Genomic DNA, 23,351 nt, shown 5'->3' with positions numbered 1-23,351 from the left:
AAACGTCCAAAAGCTTAGACCAAGTTTCCTTAAATTCTTCGTGTGTGTGAAGCGGATGAAAAACATCCATTTTGGTGTTAGCCAGTGCCTCCGGGCAAGGCATTATTCCACAAGAGGAAGGTATTCAGATGTTTCCCAAATGGAAACTTTTGCCCATTAAAAATGCCTTGTTTCTCGGTAATGTTGCCTCACTTCAGATAGGATTTGGGTGGCTCTATATCCCACGGCAAAAGGCTGCTCTTCTTCAGCCAGCAGGCATTTGAGGATTTTCACTGCAGAGAGCCTTGTGTCCTGAGCTTTCTCCAAGGGAGCCAAAGGTAGCATAAATTGACAACATATTTGCATAATGCTGCCCAATGTTCATGTGAGATGAGGAAGCAGAAGGCACCCATGTTAATTTCCTAGCTGGTCAGACTATTGATTTCAATGGTGTTACACGAACTGGATCTGGAGCTAATTGCTGTTGAAGTCAATGGGAATCATCCCTAGGTGTAAGGTCAAGCCTTCAGTGGGTGCAGGCCACAAGTGAGTGGCAACATAGGGCATGCGGGATAAAGGTCCTCCCTGAGGTAAGGTGGTGGGGCGGGTTCCCGCGTGGCCTAGGGGATGAATTCTGACCCCGGAAGAGCATCTGCTCACATCTCCATATGTCCATCAAATAGATTCTTTGTGAGCTCTTCATATGAATATTTACTAGGCAGAATTCAGCCCTGGGTAACTCCACCAAAACTAGTGGACCGACACCAGCAATGAATTTGATCCATTGTCTAGTGCGACCCGGATCTTTTTTCTATTGCGAGACCATTGTGGGCTTTCTTTTCTTGTAGGCAATGGCAATTAAAGAACAAATTGGCTACCCAGACTATATTTTGGAGGATCAGAATGAAAAACTGGATCAGGAATATGCAAATGTAAGTACATGGCATGTACCTGAAATAGTCCAGGCTGAGCCTCTCTAGTCCAGCAATGTCTGGTCCGGCAACATCCATGGTCCAGCATGATTTTAGTTCACCAGATGTCCACTTATCATAGGTGTAGCCAACTTTCCCGCAGTCCCATAAAGTTTGTTTGCAGTCCCCAGTCCTGGCTCTCAGTGTTCCATGCTGTTATTGAGCTCTGATTTACCCCTGAATGTCTTCTAAGAGCCCAGCAAGCAGTGGAAGTGTTGGTAATGCTGCTAGACAATATTGACCTCCTGTGGTCTGGCAAATCCTTTGGTACACATACTGCATTGTCATTTACAATATTAAATACCTGTGTTCCTGTTGTCCCCAGATGTCCCAATCAGACCAAGACCCCATTTGGCTAAGTTCTATATATCTCATGCGAAGGCACAGTCCTTGCCCCAAACAACTCCCTATTTAAGTAAGAACTGGCCATCTGTTTCTATACGATGCATAACTACAGGACAAATAGTTCAGAGCTGCCTGGTGGAAGGAAATTCTCCATTAAATGAAACCCACTAATACACTGGGATTTGTATTTCTTTAGTTGAACTTCAGTGAGCACAAGTATTTTGAAAACATCCTGGAAAACCTGAGAGCAGGAGCTCAGAAAAGCTTGAAAAAACTTCGAGAGAGAGTTGACCAAGAGATGTGAGTGTCCAGACTGCATGGCTATATAAACACCCTAAGTCCTGGAATAATGGTTAAGTATCACACTGGTGCCCCAATGGTGGTGTTGCCCTTCCACACACTTCAGAATATTTTTGTTTGCGATTGTCACAGGGTATGTCTATACTATCTGTTAGATCAATGGGCAGCGATCAATTTATCATGTCTAATATAGACATCATAAATCAATCGCTGAGCGCTTTCCCATAGAGTCTGGTATTCCAGCAGAATGAGATGCATAGGCAGGATTGACAGGAGAGCGTCTGTCATAGACTCACTGCAGTGAAGACACCGTGGTAAGTAGATCTAAAGACATCGACTTCAGCTATGTTATGCCGGTAGCTGAAGGTGTGTAACTTAAATCGATGGCCCGGGGTAGTGGAGACCAAGCTTATGAATGAATAAATAGCTCTTTGCCTACCTCTAGTGGTAACGCACGTAACAGTGGCTACATGGGATCAGTCAGACTTTTTAGAATTTCAGATAATCCTTCACAGAACCACTCGAAGGATTATATTACAATGGAGTTACTTATCACAAGCACTGAGACTGATCTTCCTGGCAGGAGAGCAATGAGGAGGGACCAGTCTGTACCGTGGAAAATGAAAAACTGAAAGGAGGTTAAAAACCATGGTTTCAATTGCCTTTCAAAGTCCAGCTCCCAGCATGTCTGTGCTTTGTAGCAATTTAGATCTGGAGCCAGAGGTGAGCTTTTAAGTCCAGGCCCATCTTTAATTAAGATAATGTATTGCTCTGGGTGGTGAAGCAATTAAATATCAACATTTTCACCCCAACCATTAGAAATGTGATTTTATTAGGATGAAAATGTAATTTTCATTATCTCAATATTATGGCTACAGGCTGAGCCAGATTAATTCTTCTGGAGGCCCGGGGCTAGTAGATTTTGTAGGGTCCCACTTGGCTCCAGGGGGGCCATAAATAAAGGGATAAGTGTGTGGGAGTGGGCTGCCAAGGAGCAGGTTGTGGGTGGAGGTCTGGGTGGGATGTAGGGTGCAGGAGGCGGTGGGTGGAAAGCAGGGTGTAGGAGGGGCTGGGTTTTCGGGGATGGATGGGAGGTAGGGTGTAGGAATGGGCTGGGGCGCAGGGTCTGGGTGGGAGGTAGGGTGCAGGAGTGGACTTGGGCTGGGGCTGGGGGTGCAGGGTCTGCACAGGACGTAGGTGTAGGGGTGGGCGGGGGGTGAGGTTGCAGGGTCTGGAAGGCAGGAAGGGTGAGTGAGGGGGCAGGGGATTGAGGCCCTTACCTGGCGCAGCTTCTATTGGGTGGGAGGGGGGACAGGTGGCTCTACACAGCCCTGCACGTGCAAGAACCAGCCCCTGCTGTTCCCAGTGGCCACAATTCCAGGCCAATGGGAGCAGCAGGGGAAAGCCTTCAGGTGAGAGCGAGGACAGAGCTTCCCTGCGCTCACAGCAACACGGCTCCAGCCACGGGGGAGGGGTGCAGCGGTGCACAGAGCCACCTCCCCCCATTCTCCTGCCAGGCAGAGCCAACCCACAATACAGCACACAAGGGCTTTAGTGGCAGCATCCCTGGGGGAATTCAGCCTTGGGCTGCAGCCCCTTTCAGAATCTCCCCTTCTCTGTCTTCTTCCCTCAGGCTGTGAGATGGAGTCTGACAACTTCCCTTTCCCTGGGCTGGGTCCCATGCTACAGCGTTCCCCTGGGTTCCTGTGCCTGCAATTCTTCCCTTTGGGAGCTTAGAACCAGCAGGGAATACAGGGACCCCCACACCCTTCCTTAAAACAGAAGCACTGTCTGTTTGGCCACAAGAACAACGAGTCACGTTCAAAGAGTGAAAGGCCCACGCGCGCGTGGTTCGACTCTCGCCATCCTCTTCCTGAGGAGCCCAGGAGGTCTAACTTCCCCTTTGATCCCCCAGCCTCCGGAGTCTGGATTCACATCAGCTTTCCCTCCCTGGCCTTGGAATCCAGCCCACCGTCTTTGTTTCTGTCTGCCTCCGATTTGAAGAGGGCCGCAAAAAGTGGGGTGGAGCCAGAGCATTTAAGTCAATGGCTCAGGGTAGGGACAGGTATCTCTGATTTCCCCTCACTTCTGAGTGCATTGCCTATCCATCCTGTTGTTAACGGAGTTCAATACATCCATGGAGCAAACATCCCTCATGCCAATTAGACACGCACACAGACGGTGACCAGATGTCCTGATTTTATAGGGACCATCCCCGTATTCAGGGCCTTTTCTTATATAGGTACCTATTAGCCCTCCACTCGCTGTCCTGATTTTTCTCACTTGCTGTCGGGTCGCCCAATATATAGGGAACATACAGTTTTCTTAAGCTCCACATCCATTATGCTTGGCAAAGCAAACTGCTGTCCAAAGGAGCATCCTCCCCCCAACATCAGCCTTCAGCGTGAGAGGTTTTGCTGGTTACAGGCAGCAGCAAAAAAGCCAACAACTAATCAGACGTTTGCATGCTTAGCGGAGCTCCATCCAGCATGAGGATGTTTCCAAGACAAAGGAAAGGCAGAAGCAAACGCCAATTGGCGTTTGATTAACACCTCTGTTTATGTAACACTGTTAACAAAGTCTGGGATCTTGCTTCTCTTGAAGCCAGTGGGAATTTGGCCATGAACTTCCCAGAAAGCAGGTTCAAGCCTAAAATCATGATCTTTTCATCAACAATGATATTACGGAGCATTGCATTGGGCTAGTTTGGCCCAAAGCCACTGGGTTCGGATTAAGATGTGGGATATCTGCCCGCATGTCAGTACCTTGCACTGCAGCCATTTTATTTTCATCTAATATGCAGAGTATACCTAATAAAACCTGTATATGTTACAACATCTATCACTCACAGGTTGCTATTTGGGGAGTTGAGATGTATTAAACAATGGGAAAAGTTGAATCGTTTGAGAGATTGAAAATGAGTGCGGGCAAAGTTCTGGCAAGGACAAAGTAGAAAAATTATCTTGTAGTGGCTGGGACAGGATGGACCAGTGATCTTTTCCATCTGAAACTTCTACAAAGCCATGAAAATCATTTGCTACACAGAAAGCAAAATGCAAGGGAAGAATTGATTGAATTATTGCAAATAACGTTCCTTGTGAATTTATACCTCTTTCTGTTCATGAATTGATCCTCATGTCTGCCACTGTGTTCATCTTTCAGACTTATTATCTCAATAGTCTTCTGAATTGTGGGTGGTTTGCCAAATATTTGCTGCAATTATTTATTATTCGTGTTTTCTGATAGGTCAGCTAACTGATATCACATTGTCTCTGCACCCTGGTTGGTCATGTGAAACTTTTAAAATAGGAGACTAGCCCACAAACTTCAAGGAGTAATTTTTGATGTATAAACATTCTGGCTCAATGTGTAACTTCTGAGATTCCAATACTTTGGTCAGTTAAACCTTTGGGAATAACAATAAACCAAACCTGGGGGCTTTAAGCAGCACAAATATCCGTGGTTTGTTTTCCATTCAACCAGGAATATGGTTACCCGTCAGGGTACATCTACATAGCAGCGTGATATCGGAATAACTGATGCGTGTCTACACTACAAGCCTTTAGTTCAAAATAATGTTGAGCTGGAGAACTTCTTACTTCAACTTATGGCAACCCTCATTTCACAAGGTGTAAGGGAAGTCGAAGGAAGAGTGTTCTTCCTTCGACTTCCTGCTGTGTAGACAGCAGGCCAAAAGCCAAGTTAAGCTATTTTGACTTCAGCTACGCAATTGACATAGCTGAAGTTGCGTAGCTTAATTCGATTTTAGCCCTGCTGTATACACATAACCTCAGTGTCTAGAAGCAACTAAATGTGTTGGCAGCCAAATCTCTCCTTATCTCTACTCATTCCAGGCTTGGTCGAAAGCCTATTGGACTTCAAAGCAGCCTTTTTTATTTCACTCACTTAATGGACTTCTTTTGTGTGGTAATTTGGTAGCGTGTGGAGTTATTATATTTTTCATTTTTCATTTATGATTAGTAGACATCCAGAGAAGTCTGCTTGCAGTCTTGGAAGATTTCCCCGCTCAGGCATAAAACTACTTCTCACTTTAGATCATTAACAGTCCATTGTGTCAAGACCCAAATTGAAGGAGAATTCATAACTAATCTTATTCAGCATCATATCCACTAATAATCACAGTCAGGCAGAAAGACTATGTTCATGTCCCAGGACTGTCCCCTTTTAAAGTAAAAGAGAAGGTTTGTTATTATAGGTCTCTTTACTAGTTACCTGTTTATTTCAGGACATATAAAGCATCTGGGAGATGCTGTGTAACCATATTGTAATGTAGCCATTCATTATCATGTGCTAAGTGGGGATCCAAGAAACAGTGAGTGTCCTGGCTAATGAAAAATTCCAAAACTGAGTACTTCAAACAAGAATTACTTATCAAAATTACTCACTGTCAGTGAAAAAATCAATTTCACAATATAGATGGCAGTACCTGTCTGGCTTTACATTTGTGATGATTTACTCTCTGACTGTTCTAATTAAACATTTTCAGTAGATACACTTGGCCCCAGTTCTCAGTGTGGGTTGATACATTCTGCTGCCCTAAACACCCTCTCTGCATTTCTATTTAAATGTTGTATTCTTCATTGCCGGTCTTAAACTGTTAAATTGCAATGCTGGGAGTGTGAAACAGCTGCCACGTTCCACCCCAGAGGTGGCTGCTTAGCAGTAGAGAGCAAAATGTGACCTGGCTTTGATCTTGTAGGATGAACAGTGTCATACACACTAAAGATTGTTATCATTTTCCAGTTGGAGTGTCCTTGCTGAATCATTCTCCAGTTCTTTTCTTCTCCTCCACCCCTCCCGTTTTATATGCAACTCATGCTTTTTGACAGAGATTAACTCAACCAGGAGTATGCTTATAGAAACGACTATATCTTTACCTATTGTTCTTTCCAGATGGATAATTGGTGCTGCAGTGGTCAACGCATTCTATTCCCCGAACCGAAATCAGATAGGTAGGTTTCAAGCCATTGTACGTGATCAGTGGACGCTAAGGATTATTTGTGGGGGAGAGGCAATAGCCATGCACGCTAGAGGGCCGTGCAGTTGCCCAGATACAGCCCAGACTTAACTTTTGTAGCATTTCCAGATGTTCAGCCCAACCCTTTGGATGACTGGTGAATGTTCAGCTCAGTTAATCTTGGCAGGAGCGGTTTACGCTCCTTCACTGAAATAGCCTTGTGTTTGAAAACCCTGAAAGGAATAGCCACGACACGAGTGCCAACTTCAGGGAGCAGGGAGCCCTCACCACACAGCGGAGGCTGTTGAAACGAATGTCTCCGCCCGCCCGGGAAGTGTATGCAGAGTTCCCCTCGCTGCTGTTCGTGCAGAGGGCACTGAGGTTATTTTCATGAGTGACACACACGGCTGAAGGAACTTGCCTCTGCTCCTGGGACATCGGACCTGTGAGGGCTCCCAGATCTGCTGGCCTGATCTCCACCAGTGTTAATGGGCAGTAAGGTCTTCAGTCATGAGAGACCCAGCTGCTTTTCTGTGCCCCATGCTCACCAGAACACTGAGCTGGTGAAAATGGCCAGCAATGGCTATTATCCAAGATAGGTAGGGAGGGTGTCCCTAGCCTGTTTCTCAGAAGCCAGGAATGGGCGACGGGGAGGGATCGCTTGATGATTCCTTGTTCCGTTCCTTCCCTCTGGGGCACCTGGCATTGGCTGCTGAGGACAGGATACTGGGCTAGATGGACTTTTGGTGGTTCTTACGTTCTTAATGCAGCTTAAACCTGCAAGCTCCAGGTCCCATCAGACCCAGCACCCAGGCACTGTTTTCCTTCTCTCCACTTCCCCCTCCTTCATGTTGTGCATGGTCCCTCTTCTCCCCTCTGTGCCTGTGATTTTTTAAAGGATTTCTATAGTTATTACTTTTAAGTGATCTCATTCCCCTCCACACGTGCCAGAAGGCCACATGCTACTCAGGTTGGGTGTTTACTGGTGTCGCCAAAGTCTTACCCTTACCAAAACACATGTCCTCACCTGGCATTCGCAAGCACTCTAATCTCAAGAACACTGTGTAGGCCTCAGCGTCACCGGCAGCTATTTCGACACCTTACTGTCCATGGCATAGACATTCCTTTCAAAGGGACAACACCGCTGCATCCCCTCACCAACAAGGAATTGCTCGGCAAGCTTGAGGGTCCTAACACAAAGAGGGCAGGGATAACCTGAAATTGAAATCCATCTGAGATAGGCGCTGGGTTTCTCTCAATGTGCAGGCCCCTGCATTCATCCTGAGGGGCATGTCTCCACCATGAGTAGTGTGATGACGAAGAGCCCCCTTCTGCCTACTAATTTGGCTTCCTTTTTGCCAGGGAAGCCAAATGTCAAGCAGTCACTCGGGCATGTCCTTCCGAGCTGTGATGTGGCCCATCAAGAGGCAGGGATCCCCAGGACTTTCTTTGTTTTTTAACCTTTTTTCTGCTTTTTTCCAAGATGCCAGCTCTGTGGTCCTGTGCGCACGGATTCCCGACCTCTTCCTCAGATTTGTGTGGTGCATTTTAGACAAGTCTTTAAAGAGGCAGAAGCTTCAGAGAGAAATGTGCATTTTGGACCAAAGACATTGTTAGGAATCCCTTAAAATAGTGAACATCTTCTGGGGATTTTGTTGCCAAACGCAAATAAATGTGCAGTTTCAGGGTATGTCTAGACTACATGGCTCCATCAACGGAGCCATGTAAACTAGTCTACCCGACATAGTCAATGAAGCAAGGATTTAAATAATACTCGCTTCATTAGAATAAAAATGGCCACCGCAAGGTTTACAGGAGCAGTTGACAAAGGCTTCCCTTGTCAACTGATTCATGTCTAGACTACCGCGCTGTGCCGGATCAGCTGATTGTCGGCACAGTGCGGTGGCCATTTTTATTTTAATGAAGCGGGGATTATTTAAATCCCCACTTCATTGACTATGTTGGGTAAACTAGTTTACATGGCTCCGTCAACGGAGCCATGTAGTCTAGACATACCCCCAGGTTTTCAATGAAATCCCCAAAATTCCCCCGCCCCACCCAAATTTCATCAAACAGAATCTTTTTTCACTTCTTTTGAAATTTTACGCAGGAACAAAATCATTCACCAACCAGAAATAGCTGCTAAGTCTTCTCTTTAGACTGAATATTATCATTAAATACTCCGAGTCTATCATCCCTCCTGGAGCCTTGAAAACCTGGTGCCTGGCTCACTATCTCTGACAGCCTCCAAAGGGTTCCATATCCAGACCTCTGTCGATGCTCCAAGAAGCTATTAAATGAAAATGTAGTAAAAGCTTTCATTAAAACATCCTTCACTGGGTTTGGCGCATATGGGATGCTATGAAGTGCCAACTCCTTCTATAAACACTCTTGCTTCCCTCCCCCTCCCTCCTTCCACAAACTGCTTGGCCAATAAAACCACGTCTCATTGAATCTAGGGCCCTCAGCAAATGTACCCATTGAGTTCTAGTTTGTTTTTTCACCCAATGTTGAAATTCCTGCTCCTGTCTTAGGGGGAACTGTCTCCCTTTCTTCTTGTGAACTGTGCAACCATCCTTCTTTACAAAGGGCTTTGCATCGCCCTACACCAGTTTTTGCTATGTGGTTCCCATTTTTCACTTATTAGGAGGCATCTTATCAGAATAACCCATTTGCAGCGTTCTTTCCTTGTGAAGGGCACATGTGTTGCTTCTTTAATGCTTGAAAGGAAAAATAAACCCATTGCCAATTGGGTCCGTAGTGTGGACGCTGCTAAAACTATTTTTTCCAAGGTGGTTGTCCAAAGTACACTTGGGAGACGGTAGTAATGCCTATGGAGTGTGCTTTAAACATTAAGCCTCAGTGTTATTTGTAGGCTGAGAATGGTTGTTAACCTTTCTGTTCACAAAAATAAAGCAATAAAACCTCCATTAGCTCCCCCATAAAATGTCTCTACACCACAAACCGAACATAGTTCATCCGGACAGCGAGAGGACAAAAATGTGCAGGTGAGCCAACATTCACATGCAATGGTAACACACAGTGCCTGTTGTGTCTTTCAATCAGAGCTGTAGCCTTTAACGGCAAATACAAAATTTGAGCTGCTCCTCTGCCAGTCCCGTAAAATTTAACACAACTGGAGCGAGGGAGACAAGGAGGAGAGGGTCCATTCTGCCTCTTGCCTCCTATAAAGGATTTTCAGTGCTGTTCTGATTAAAAGCACTCCCTTTTTCTTAAATGAAGTATTTTCATCTGTATTAAATAGCCTTTTTTCAAATAACTCTCTTCTTGGCAATCAGTTGACGGGATTATAGAAATTATTTGTATTTAATTTTAAAAAATCATCTCTTTTCAATATTTTCTCTAAATCTTTTCTCTAAATATCGATAGTGCCATTTTTTGTTGCCTCACCCCAAAGTCTGCTTTGGTTAAATTTTCCAAAACAACAACCTGCCAAAACCAATGGCCGCCACCAGTTGATCCATTTTAAACGTTTCAAACTTAAATCAGTTCTGAAGCAGTTTTGTGCCAATAGGTTTCATTTTGCAACCAGTTCTACTTGTGACGGTTGCCGCTCTCCTGATGATATTAGGAGCAGACAACGCCAGGTGGTTCTTCAGATCCCAGGCTAAGTGTGTCAGTTTGGGAGGGGAATCATCTTTCAACGTGTCACCTAAGTAGTTCTTTGCTTGCTTCCCTACAAGGGAATTAATAGGGAGATTCTGCTGTGTGATTCTAAGTCTCTTTTCTAATTATAACTGCACCTTAATGCACAAGCTGTATACGACTAAGCAAGCTGTGCTGGAAAGGAAATTTGGCTGAGTTCTCCAGCCCAGGCACTCAGTAATGGATCTAAAAGTGACTATATTATTACAAAGCAATTTCAAAAGCCAGCTGGAGAGAGACGCTGCAGAACTTGGTTTCATTTGCAAGCGTGATACCTGGAATCCAGATCTGAGCAAAGACCTGAACTGGATGGGCTGCTGTTCCATACCCTAACGACCTAAAAAGCCAAGCACCGAGTACTTAGAGCCCACTCTATTAGCTTCATTTAGCATGGACACTCTCATTGACAATATTTTCCCCCTTTTCTTTCCCTCCCCACCCCCTCTCTTTCTCTGCTATTTATTTGTGTCCTGGGTGCCTTAACTCCATTCATCTGAAGAAGTGGCTGTGCCCACTAAAGCTCATGATCCCATCTACATGTTTTGTTAGTCTCTAAGGTGCTGCAGGGCTATTCGTTTTTTCAGGGTTTTTTAAGGAGATTTTATGGTTACAGGTTCCCTACATTTAAGAACTACACCCTGTAGGCAAAGATCAATTCACATGAGCGTCATTACTGTGGTATAAGGTGCATAAACAGAGGAAACATCCCTTTTCAACATGGATTGTTTTCTGCTTCCTCTGCGGCCAAAGGCTGGCCCATTTTCAGGGCACACACAGATGAAATTATCTGAACCGCTCTCTCTCTCTTTGCAGTGTTTCCTGCTGGAATCCTACAGCCTCCCTTCTTTAGCAAACACCAGCCACAGGCACTGAACTTCGGCGGGATCGGGATGGTAATTGGGCATGAAATTACTCATGGTTTTGATGACAATGGTGAGAAGAGGCTAAAAAGAAACCCTAAGCAAAATATTCCTTTTGTAATTGCATCAATCATGCTGAGGAGAACTAAATGTGGGTGGTAACGGTTATAGAATCCTAGGGTGGGGAGGGATCTTGGGAGGTCATTGAGTCCAACCCCCTGCCCAAAGCAGAGCATGAGCAGTGATTGCTGTGAGCAAAACACACATGCTCTGGCTCTCTCTGCCTCTCACACATATACGGATTGTGATCGCATACTCCAGATGTGTGATTTGGGGAGAATGACCCTTGAACCTTATCTGGGGACAATGAGGCAAATGGGTTTAAAGAAGCAGATGAAATGAAAGGCAATGCCCCAGAAACCCTATGGCTATGTCTACACTGGCAGCTTCTTGCACAAGAACATCTTGCACAAGGGTTCTTGTGCAACAAGTCTTGCGCAAGAACATGTCCACACTGCCATGAGCAAGATGTGCTTTTGCGCAAGAGCACTCATGGCAGCATGGACGCTCTCTTGTGCAAGAAAGCTCTGATGGCCATTTTAGCTATAGGGCTTTCTTGCACAAGAGAGCTTACATTTATAAGAAAAGAGCGTAGCTCTTGCACAAGAAAGCCCCCTCTAACCAAGCCGTACTGTAAATCTTCTTGCACAAGAGCCGGCGGGCAGTGTGAACGATCTGCAGATTCTTGTGCAAGAACGGCCATTCTTGCACAAGAACCCGCCAGTCTAGGCATAGCCTATGACTTCTATAGCAGTAAGATATCAGAACCACTGTCACTGCTCACCTGCGTGCTGTCTTTTAAAACAAAATGAACTCTGAGAAGCACATTCTGGGGGCAGAACAGTGTCCCAACCCACCCATTGGTTAAACAAAATAATTCATTTTGTCATTATCTTTGAGAGGGGCCCAAAATGCTTGTGCACATTGAGAGTCAGTTCTGATGCTTCTTTAAAAAAAAAATCAGCAATTCTTTGCACATAGGCTTATTGAATGTGGTCTTTGATGCTATGGGCCCTATGTAATGTAAACCTAAAACACATGGGCTACATCTAGACTGACATGATTTTCCGCAAATGCTTTTAACGGAAAAGTTTTCCATTAAAAGCATTTGCGGAAAAGCACGTCTAGATTGGCACAGATGCTTTTCCGCAAAAGCACTTTTTGCGCAAAAAAGCCCCGATCGCCATTTTTGCCATCAGGGCTTTTTTGCGCAAAACAAATCTGAACTGTCTACACTGGCCCTTTTGGGCAAAAGTTTTGCGCAAAAGGGACTTTTGCCCGAATGGGAGCAGCATAGTATTTCCGCAAAAAGCACCGATTTCTTACAGTAGGAAGTCAGTGCTTTTGTGGAAATTCAAGCGGCCAGTGTAGACAGCTGGCAAGTTTTTCCGCAAAAGCAGGTGCGTTTGCGGAAAAACTTGCCAGTCTAGACACAGCCATGCTGTAGCTGGTCCATGTTGAGCAAAGGGCATGTTCTAAGCCATAGGGAGAGTCTGTTTTGCAACTTCTGTCTTGGTTTGCTCCTTCCATGGCTCTGGCAAAATCACTAACTCACTTGAACCCTCGGGCTCCCCCTGTCAATTGACACGTGTGCTTTCTGTATTTGCAGGGGGGTTTGGAGGATTTATGGGCTAATTAGGAATATTATTAATTGTATCACAGACGTACATAAGGGCTGCAATCAGGATGAAGACCCTACTGTGCGGGGGATGCTGCATTTTCACAGCAGGGGACAGTGTCTGCCCTAACGAGGTGACACTCAAAACAAACAAGATAAAAGTGGGTGTAACAAACACACAGAAGAGAGGCATGTAGGAAGACAAGTGTCATAGTGAAACACGGCTAGAAGTTGCTCGGGTTAGACTGCTAAAGTGTAGCAACTGTGCACCAATATTTAAAGCTGGTAATCCGTCAGGGTCTCTAAGGACACAGACCAGTATATCCTGAAACCAGAGCTGATGGATTTAGGGGTGTGGGAGCACACACCCCTGCTTGGAACTGTTTCCATTACACTTCAATAGTTCCCAGAATCCCAGCTATGAAAATTACCCCACCACCCCTGCCTGAAACAGTTTCTCCTCCATTCTTTGGTTTCCCAACCAGGAAGAAATTTTGACAAAGACGGCAATATGTTTGATTGGTGGAGCAATTTCTCCGCCATGCATTTCAAAGAGCAGTCCCGCTGCATGGTGTATCAGTATGGAAACTACACTTGGGACCTGGCTGGAGGGCAGAACGTGAGTACATGCCGCAGGATGGGGCGTGTGTGAGTTAATGGAGCAGGTGGGACAGGTGCAGCTGGTTTGAAAGCAAGAGTGTCTGAGCGCTGGAAGTCAACTCTGCCATGGAGAGTTGGAATCAAAGTCTCTCCAGGTTTAAGCCTAGTGCACTAAGCCTCTAATGTAGGCAGGAGAACCTAAGGTCCAGGGGCCAGATGCAGCCCCCAGCTTGCCTGGATCCAGCCTCCAAAGCTTGGGGCTCCTCCCTCCAGCACTGGGGAGCCTGTATTGGTGCTCCAGTCCCCCCTTCTGCTGTCCCCCCACAGGGCTGGAGCACACAGTGTCTACTAGCATGGGCCCCCCTAGACTCTGGTGTGAGAGAATGCCTTTCTCCTTCTCAGTCAGGGGCCACATCGGAGAGGGGTTTTGTTGTTGTTGTTTTGCTTCTCATTTGCATGTGGCCCTCAACTGATTTTCCTGTGGGTCAGCAGCCCTCAACCCCCCAAAACAGTTCCCTGCCCCTACTCTAATGCATAAAGTAGCCGCCCCAGTCTTAACGTTACTTCTTATTTTCTTCTAAAGCTACCAGATCTAAACCAGCCAAGAGCATTAGGGAAAGAGAAAAAACCCAAATTCCTGCTTGATGACCCTAATAAAAGCTTGATTCCTCCTTCCCCCGTGTTAGGAGTGCATTTGGCTTGTCTTTGGTTCTTGTTTGATCAGAGGGGATTTAAGGAAGATCAGGTGAGTTTAAAGAGAGTGGTAGAACAGGGGAATAGGAGAAATGTTTTTCTCTCATCTTCCCAAAGTCTGTTCAGAAATCCTCTCTAAAAAAGTCAGGTCTAAAGGCAGCTTTGGTGCTAGAACCGAGAAACAGTGAATAAACAGAACAGAGATAGGAAATACAGGCCCCTCCAAACACAAAGCCAAAATCCTAGAGCCCTTCCCTAACCACACCCCCAGCTAACACTGCCTCTACTGCCTTTGGGCTCACCTTTTTATAACCCTCCCTCTCCCACAATGCTTTGCAGAGCAGGCAAACCAACAGAAGCCCAGTGCAGCTTTGCTTTTAAAGGGGGGTTTCCACTCTAAATGTGGCCCATAGGAGCCCTCCCAAATCATGCAGAGGCAGCAAACTCAACCCAGAGCAAACCACAAAAAGCTGCAGTTCTGCTGAATCAGGGCATTCCCCCAAACCTCCACCTTGCCACACCCCACCACAGGTGCATGCTTTTAAAAGCAGTTACCTCAGCCCCAATTCCAAAGGGGGAAAAAAAGGCTCAGGGCTGGAGCCATAGGAACCTAGATGCTATCCTGATGGGTACTCTGGAAATATTATAGAGAGAGGGTGCTTCCTAATTTGGGGGATGAGGCCAGTGGGGCAGCAGAATGAGATGGAAAGGATACAATGGGACCCTAATGAATTGAGTTCATCACTGCTTCTGCGGCAAAACCCCATGAAGCTTTGGAGACACAAATTGACTTTCCTCACCATCCATCATGCCCAAAAGGGTTTGTCCCAAGAACGGCTACAGCTGATTGAAAATATACCCCCCCCACACACACACACACACACACACACCTCCCCCGGCCCATATTGGCTGTTATTTTCCCAGCCACCGTCCAATTCTGTAGACCCTGTACGCACTGCTCTGTTGCTTCAGTGATGATAGGTATTCTTCCCTTTCCTGTCTCTGTCTCCTCAATCATCGGAGTAGTGTAGCTGCTACCTTCCACCCCAGAGGTGGCTGCATTTCAGCAGGGAGAGCATAGTGGTTTCCATTTGTAAAATGCTTCAGAAGTGACCGACATTATGTGTGGTAAGCCAACAACTGCTGTGTTACAGGTCAGCGGAATAAGCACCCTGGGAGAGAATATTGCAGACAACGGAGGAGTCCGACAGGCTTACAAGGTAACTCCTTAAAATACTGCAAGTACATTTTTGAAGACCCAGATGTGTTTATTTTCATTAGGCTAAGGTGGGAGTTACAGGCATCTCACCTGGGACTGAGAGGTAAAGATTAATGCCCTACCTAGGGTTACCAAATGAAATTAATAGGTAGCAGGTTTTTAGAACAAACAAAAGGAAGTTTTTCTTCATGCAGTGCACAGCCAACCTGTGGAACTCCTTGCCAGAGGATGTTGTGAAGGCCAGCACTTTAACAGGGTTCATAAAAGAACTGGATACATTCATGGAGATTAGGTCCATCAATGCTTATTAGCCATCATGGGTAGGAATAGTGTCGCTAATCTCTGTCAGAGGCTGGATATGGGTGACAGGGGAGGAATCACTTGGTTGACAGGGGAGGAATCACTCTGTTCACTCCCTCTGGGGCACCTGGCATTGGCCACTGTTGGAAGACAGGCCGCTGGGCTAGATGCAAGTGTGGCCGTTCCTATGTTCTTGGTTCCATATGGAATGTGGTGAATACCGTTGCCTCACACCAATGCTCTGACTGGGATCCCTGCAAGCACACCCTAGCACCCACATGGATTCAGTCACACAATCAAGAGGGATCATTATTGTTCTACTGCGGGACTGCCCAGACCCAACCCACAGGCCAAGGCCCCGCTATGGTATGTGCTGTGCAAACGGCTCAGAAGAACAAGCGATGTACGTGGTGATAAATAGGCCGAAAAAAGGGGAAAGAACCCGCCTCTTGCCAGGGCCCCTCACACGGAGATTCTTGCTGCAACTTCCATCAACTTGTCAAATATTATCTGGCAACAGAGCGTTAGTTTCCCAGCAACGTGGTTTGAGGATGGTTTTAAAGTGCAGCCTCCTCCCTTCCCCTTCCCTCCCCGGTTTGCTTTTCTTGCACATTTCCTCCTTAAGCTAGCGCAACGTGCCAGGTGTCAGTGAAGTGACAGAGATATCGCATTGCTCCCCAGAGAAAGAAGAATCCTCTCCGAGCAATCACTGCCCCCAGATTCAGAATCCAGCCCGGGGCACTGCTCAGTCTCTTTTACGTTCCTTGCGAGTTGGATGATCTTTTACAAAATGGTGCATGGAAGTTTCCTCCATCTTCTTGCTCTTTATTTCCCATGCTCCTCTGGAGCGGACTCAAACTGGCCCTACATTTATATATAGTTGAGACAGTTTGTCTGTTCAAGAATTCTTCCTCAATGGTAAGAGCCAGGAGCACCAAATTTGGTAGGTAGGCAGCTTCCTCTTATAACTTAAAGCAACATAAGCAGGGCTTGACGAATGGCAGCGAAAACTCCTTGCCAGCCCCGTACCGCGCATGCGCAAGAGCCGCAATGCGCACGCCGCGAATGAACGGGGCGCGCGGCTGAAATCTACTCGCCACGGGTGAGTAGATTGTATTGTTTGTCGAGCCCTGATCATAAGGCTTTGGTTGTGTCAGGACCATGGGATGTGCCTGGAATGCGATTGCTTCTCAGGAAACCATACAGAAAAGAGAATCACCAGGGAGATGAAAGGGGCTGGCTGGAGCGCCCCCCACCCCATCTGTAACTGCCCCATCCCTGAGTCCCCCACCCCCCGAAAACTCTTTGCAGGGGGAGGTTGAAACACCCCCCGCCCCCACCAAATTCACGTGGGAACATTGCTGGCTGCTCCCCTTTGTCAAGACATGAGGGGGAAGTGCCCAGTTTGCTGCATTCCTCACTCTGGCTGGGGACTGCGGGGGGAAGAAAAACCTGGACCTACCCCAGCTGGGGGATATGCGCCCTCCCCTGGCTATGCCCACTGGAGCTACAGCCATGGAGGTGCACTTCTCCCCTGGCCCCACACTGATGCTGTGAGAGAGGGCTGAGGTTCTCCTCTCTGCCCAGGGCAGCCTGCATATGAACCCCTCCTCCCCAGCCCCACCCCAGAGCAATGATCCAAATGAAGCCTGGACCTTTTAGTGGTTTTTTGGGGGGAGGAAGGGAGGAAATAAAATGAATTTAGTTAAGGACCCAAGCAATGCTGGATAAATCTCCCAGTACATAATATATGTCAACAACCACCTGCCCCTTCCCAGGATAAAAGTGTTGAATCCTGTAAGTTATTTACTAAGCAAAAGGACCATTTATATTCCAGGAAACGCTCATCCCACTATGAGTGGGACCATGCAGCCTGGCCTGTCCGCCTTCTTTATACACACTAGATACCCCACTGTACGTCTCCCCCACTGCCCTGCAAACGGCTGTGAGATGTGCCACTGCGGACAAAAGTGACAACCCCTGTACGTGTGCCCCTCCTGCTTCTACATGCAAGGGCGGCAGATATGAGGACTGTATTCACCCCTCTGGATGCTCCTTCCATGTGGAGAAACTGTGGGATTGTGGAACACTGTTACGAACGTGAAACAGTTCTAAAGTTATGGTAACTTTCAAGGGATGGTAGGTGGAAGCATGGGGTCAGAGTTAAGGGTATTTGTGTAACCTTGCCTCGGAATTCCTTGATTTTTTTTCCCCCTAATAAGAGAAATATTCTGAATATCTGGGAAGCCTTTAAAATTAAATGGTAACTTTGCTGTAGAACACATTGGAAATACAGGAAACAGAATGGCATACTGGTAGTTAATGCCCCCCTACAGTTAATTCTTCTTCTTTTGGCATGGAATGCTTGTATTTCCCCCCTTCACACTACCTGTAAAGCCTTTTGTTGGGGAATAGCTCAGTGAGTGAGAGGATATGATAATAAAATGTTCAGATTTAACTGGCATGAGACACATTAAATTGTCTTCATTATGGACCTAAAAAAAGAAAATTGGCCAATTAGCATGCAACGGTAAAAGGTAATGGATTTAACTTTGTTCAGGGTTATTATCTGCTATTTTATGAGCAGTTACCTGAGGAGAGAGACACCATCCTCACAAATGTGAGGCAGAAATTTAACTACCTGCATTCCTTCGCATTCCATGGTCATATGGAAAAGCCATGGGCAATCGGCCGCTATGCTGGTATTTGAAACCACAATCAAGTGCAAGCAGGCTAAGTCGAGTGCTTTGATCTACAGCTACCTTCTCAGGTGTCTTTTAGTCAGGGCTGTTCAGAACAGTAGCATCTGTCCCACTTTGGCATTCCTGTTTGCTGTGGTACGTGCACTGAACCTTTGGTACGGCAGATTGGACCATGGTACTGTGCTACCTTAGTGGAGATTCGCTTCAGAGAGAAATCAGGAGGATTAAAGATAAGTTGGTTTAAAGTCAGAGGTCATAGAATCCTAGAACACTAGAACTGGAAGGAACCTCGAGAGATCATCAAGTCCAGTCCCCTGCCCTTACGGGTGCCACCAAATTTCCAGGCAGCGGCTCAGGCAGCAGGATCCTATTTTAACGGCTTCTGGTTGAGGCGCTACCCCAGCAGGGGCCAGAGACGCAAACCCTTTAAATAGCCACTGCAACCCCAGGCGGATGCCAGGCAATGCAGTAGCAGCAGCAGCAGCAGCAGGGCCAGGAACCACGAGCCCTTTACTATGTTTTTAATTCAAAGCCTCTGGCCCCAGACAACTCTGGGGAGGGGAGGCTGGTCCCCAGCCCCGCCCCTTCCACCGCAGGCCCCGCCCTTTCTGGGGACAGAGCTGGCCCATGATCACATACCAAAATTCAGTAAGTGGCCCCCCTGTGAAAATTATTACCACCACCCTGCCTGTGAACTAGATCATTCCTAACAGCTGTTTATCTAACCTGAAGATATGTTAACCCATCAGCTGGCCAAATTCACAGGTAAGTTATTCCCTACGGCTGATCTAAAATCGCCCCTGCAGTTCCTTTCGGAGTTGTGTTTTTCTGTTTCCTACACAGCGCACAACAACACTACGGGAACGGTCACGTTTTGGCCCAGCCCAGAAGCGGCTGCCGATGTGCCAAGTGCTCTTGACATGGTTAAATATAAATCTAAAGTTTCCCAAGGCCTTGAGGATGGAAAGCTCGTTATGAGAGTAGTTCCAAATCACTGCTTCCTAATAGAAACAATTACTTAAGCCAGCAAGGTAAAAGGTAGCAGGGACCATGTGTTTTCAGGCCGGAGTTGCCCTCTCTGCCTAGTGACATTCAGAGTAGCCGTCATGTCTGAATGCGAAGGCCTTTTGCTAAATGAACTTGTGATCCTTTGTAGGCCTATTTAAAATGGCTGGAACATGACGGGAAGGAGCCAATGTTACCCGGACTCGACCTGACTCACAAGCAACTTTTCTTTCTCAACTTTGCCCAGGTAGGAACCCATCGGCCTTTGCTGAGAGTTGCATGAAAAGATAAACGGGATTGTAATGCGTGGAAGCGTAGGGACCAGGAACGGGTCAAAACTCCCCTCAGCCTTGCCAGCCCCGAGGAAACGCCCTCTGATAGACCATTTTGGGCAGCAAAGAGCCCTCTGACCCAATGCAGGGATGGTTTAGCTACTACTATAGACAGGGCCAAAGTCTTTACCACACCTTCGCAAACCGTGCAGGACTGACATCTGGGGGGCGTGGGGGTTTGGGACAAGTGACTCCCCAATGACAGGAAGCTTCAAGAAGGCGATTCATAGTGTTAACCCCTTGGGGCTTGACATCTTTAGTGAAATTCTGGCGTCATTGAAATCAGTGACAAAACTCCCATTGGTTTCAATGAGGGCAGGATTTCAGCCATTGCACCTCCATCTAACCCAATAGAGCAGCACTCGCTCACACCGCTTGATCCAGGAGTTTTCCATATTCCTTCTTGTCTAGGTGTGGTGCGGTTCCTACAGACCTGAATACGCCAGTCAGTCTATAAAGACAGATGTTCACAGCCCTCTGAAATACAGGTGAGTCGGAAGGACTTAGACTAACAGCACGTAACCCATTTCAGCCCATCAGGGACATGCATCACAGAGAGAAAATATTGAAGCTGGTTTATGGAGCTAGTGGCGGCTTGATTTACCTCCCTCTGAGCTAATTTCTGCTGGAAATCCACCACCCCACACACACCTGAAAAGAAACGCACTCCCTTACTGAGCTCAGGGCATTTGGCCACACGGATAAGCAGATCTGCATCCCTCCAGAACCTGCAATGGAAAAGCAGGATAAAGCACACAGATTATTAGGCAATGCAGCTTCTTCCATGAGTACCCAGACATTGGCTTTAAAGTCTAACACTTCACCTGAAAACGTAATTCTATTGCATCCTTCCACCCGACGGTTTGAAACCCAGCTTGAAAACAAACTCCCTAGGAGTCTTGTCTGTATAACTGACCCTCAAGGGAATGGAGTGGGGAGGGGAAGAGGAGAGTGATGCATGCGTATACACATATGGCTGTGTCTAGCCTGGCAAGTTTTTCCGCTAAAGCAGCTGCTTTTGCGGAAAAACTTGCCAGCTGTCTACACTGGCCACTTGAATTTCTGCAAGAACACTGACGATCTCATGTAAGATTGTCAGTGTTCTTGCGCAAATACTATGCTGCTCCCGTTCGGGCAAAAGCCCTCTTGCACAAATGCTTTTGTGCAAGAGGGCCAGTGTAGACAACGCGGTATTGTTTTGCGCAAAAAAGCCCTGATTGTGAAAATGGCAATTGGGGCTTTCTTGCGCAAAACCGCGTCTAGATTGGCACGGACGCTTTTCTGCAAAAAGTGCTTTTGCGGAAAAGTGTCCGTGCCAATCTAGACGCTCTTTTCCACAAATGCTTTTAACGGAAAAACTTTTTCATTAAAAGCATTTACGGAAAATCATGCCAGTCTAGACTCAGCCATATCTGTGTATTTGAGGAAGAATCCTGCAAGCAAAGGAGGTAGGGAAGAGTATTTTAAAAGGTAGAGTCCTAATAACTGCAGTGAGCCCCTTTGATTTCATTGTGGGTCCGTGCAGACACAAGAGTTCACATTGCAGGAACAGGGCCTGTGACTAGACCAGGGCTGGGCAAGATGCGGCCCAGGGGACCGGATCCGGCCCACCTAACACTTTGATCCAGCCCCCGACTGCATCTGGCCACTTTCTATTTATATCCTGCTGTCTGTGCCTCTGAATTTCCAGGCGGTGGCTCAGGCAGCAGGATCCTATTTAAATAGCTCTCAGCTCCTGATCACGGTATGGGCCTTTTAAATAGCTGCAGCAACCCCAGGCGGCTGCCAGGCAACATGGTAGCAGCAGGGCTGGGAGCCCGAAGCCCTTTGCTGTGTATTTACTTCAAAGCTTCTGGCCCCAGACAACTCTGGGGGTGATGCCAGTCCCAGCCCCGCCCCGTTCACCCCAGGCTCCGCCCCTTCCACTCCAGACTCCACCACGTTGGGGGAGGGAGGTGGAGCCAGCCTGTGCCCATGTACCAGAATTCATTAAGTGGCCCCCCTATGAAAATTGCCTATCCCTGGTCTAGACTGTACCCAGTGTGGGTGCTTGACTTTGGCTGGCTGCTGTTTCAAGCTGAGGGCGGGACTTCCACTTCATGGAGTTTTTTGGTTGCTGGCCTCCCTTTGGCCTAACCACTAACTGTGCCACTACGGATATGGCATCAAGTCTTACACCTAGATCCTGCAACAGTCTACCCGCATATAGACCGACAGGCTCCATGCAGGGTCAAAAGCCTGCCAGCAGGACGCAGACTAGAATCATAGCCTGAGGGAGACACGGGGGGGAGAAAGTCGACTAAAGATCGACTCCAGCTACGAGAATACCCGACGTACCTTAAGCCAAATTTCTTTGGCATCCCCACTGCAAGAGGCAGACGGGAGAAACTCTCCTGTCAACTTCCCTTACTTCTCACAACCCCACAAAGTATTGGGGTTGATGGAGGCACCATCAGTGGTCAATTTAGCGGGTCCTTATTAGACCTGCTAAATTAAACCCTGGGAGATCAATCTCCAGAGCATTGAACTCTGGGTAAGTATAGACAAGGCCTAGACTGTATAAGCCCTCTGGGTCACAGACCGTGCCCTGCCCAATAAGGACATGAGTGAGGCCTGGAGCCCTGTTTCTCTTAAGGGCATGCTTACTTGCTTCACTTGTGTCCTCTGCATGCTACCAAAATGCAGACAGTCCTGGGGGAATTCTGCAATGTTACTCTGGTTCCCCAAATGCAACAATTGCCGGATTCCACCAGGGCTAAAATAAACCCCTTTCTTTTTCTCCCTTGGGTTGTGTCTAGGGTGATGGGATCTTTGCAAAACTTTGAAGCCTTCTCAGAGGCATTCCACTGTAAGAAGGGCACATCCATGCACCCTGCAGAGAAGTGCAGAGTGTGGTAGCCAAAGCAAACAACGATGCTGAAGATATTACTTAGACGGCACCGTCTACAAACTGAACTCGTGTGGCTACTTGCTGAACAGTTCTAGCCAATGATGTGCCTGATGTTTTCCTGTTCAGTGCCAGCCACGGTGAATGGTGCAGCTACTGTAGTTAGAAATTAAAGATGCTACAGCTGTCAGGCTTTTGTGGTTCGGCTGGAATGTACGCAGGCACCTCGCAATGTTGTCTGACAGGGCTGTGTTGAACGTGACAGCACACTTCACAAGAAAACGACTGTTTCCACTGACATCCTGACTGTTATTAAGAGATCGCATCAGGGTTACAAAGACTAGCAATTTAAAAAGAAAAAGCAGATCTATTTTTCAGCAAGGAATATTAATTTTAATATGTCTTACCACACGCTCATCCCTGCGCGAGTCAGTAAATCTGTCTTGACTTTTCACCACATTAATTATTTTCCAGTATTCTAATTCTGCTTCTAGTGCACGTCCCCCCAAATCCAGGGGAGAGCTAGTTTAATGTGTGTGCTGTCCATGTGCCACTGTCTGCTTGCACTTCAATGCCTGCTTTATTGTAAGAGATCGTAATTTGTCTTGATATTTTGCAGGGTGAGCTGTATGTTAAAATACTTGCTGGCTGCTGACTTAAAAGCAAAGCTGAGCCACGTTTCTGCACTTGTTTTGCTCGCCTGGGCACGTCTGAGCTGATCTCAACACAATGAGATCTAGAGGGACTTTTAAAAGAGGAGATGCGTTAGCATCGCCAGGTTCACAATTTTCTTCCCTTCAGAAGTATATTTGAGAGGACGCGCACTCTTCCAGTAA

At 46.9% G+C, this 23,351-nt stretch overlaps 1 protein-coding gene across 4 annotated transcripts in view; it reads left to right on the top strand.

Annotated features, from left to right (window-relative positions):
* MMEL1 (membrane metalloendopeptidase like 1) overlaps window positions 1-22,705 on the top strand; it is a 75,328-nt gene extending 52,623 nt beyond the window's left edge. For all 4 annotated transcript variants that reach the window (XM_075906222.1, XM_075906223.1, XM_014574383.3 and 1 more), the window contains 9 exons: window positions 828-911; window positions 1,492-1,595; window positions 6,510-6,568; window positions 11,053-11,172; window positions 13,263-13,396; window positions 15,225-15,290; window positions 19,448-19,543; window positions 20,040-20,116; window positions 22,427-22,705. In XM_075906222.1, the coding sequence (XP_075762337.1) occupies window positions 828-911; window positions 1,492-1,595; window positions 6,510-6,568; window positions 11,053-11,172; window positions 13,263-13,396; window positions 15,225-15,290; window positions 19,448-19,543; window positions 20,040-20,116; window positions 22,427-22,526 (840 nt within the window). In that variant the 3' untranslated portion in view covers window positions 22,527-22,705. The remainder of the gene's footprint in view (window positions 1-827; window positions 912-1,491; window positions 1,596-6,509; window positions 6,569-11,052; window positions 11,173-13,262; window positions 13,397-15,224; window positions 15,291-19,447; window positions 19,544-20,039; window positions 20,117-22,426) is intronic.
* The last annotated feature ends 646 nt before the right edge of the window (window positions 22,706-23,351 follow it).

This window comes from Pelodiscus sinensis, chromosome 23 (genome assembly GCF_049634645.1).
Source record: "Pelodiscus sinensis isolate JC-2024 chromosome 23, ASM4963464v1, whole genome shotgun sequence".
Classification (NCBI taxonomy): Eukaryota; Metazoa; Chordata; order Testudines; family Trionychidae; genus Pelodiscus; species Pelodiscus sinensis.
The sequence above is the reverse complement of the archived record's forward strand: the minus strand, read 5'-3'. Positions and strand labels throughout refer to the sequence as shown.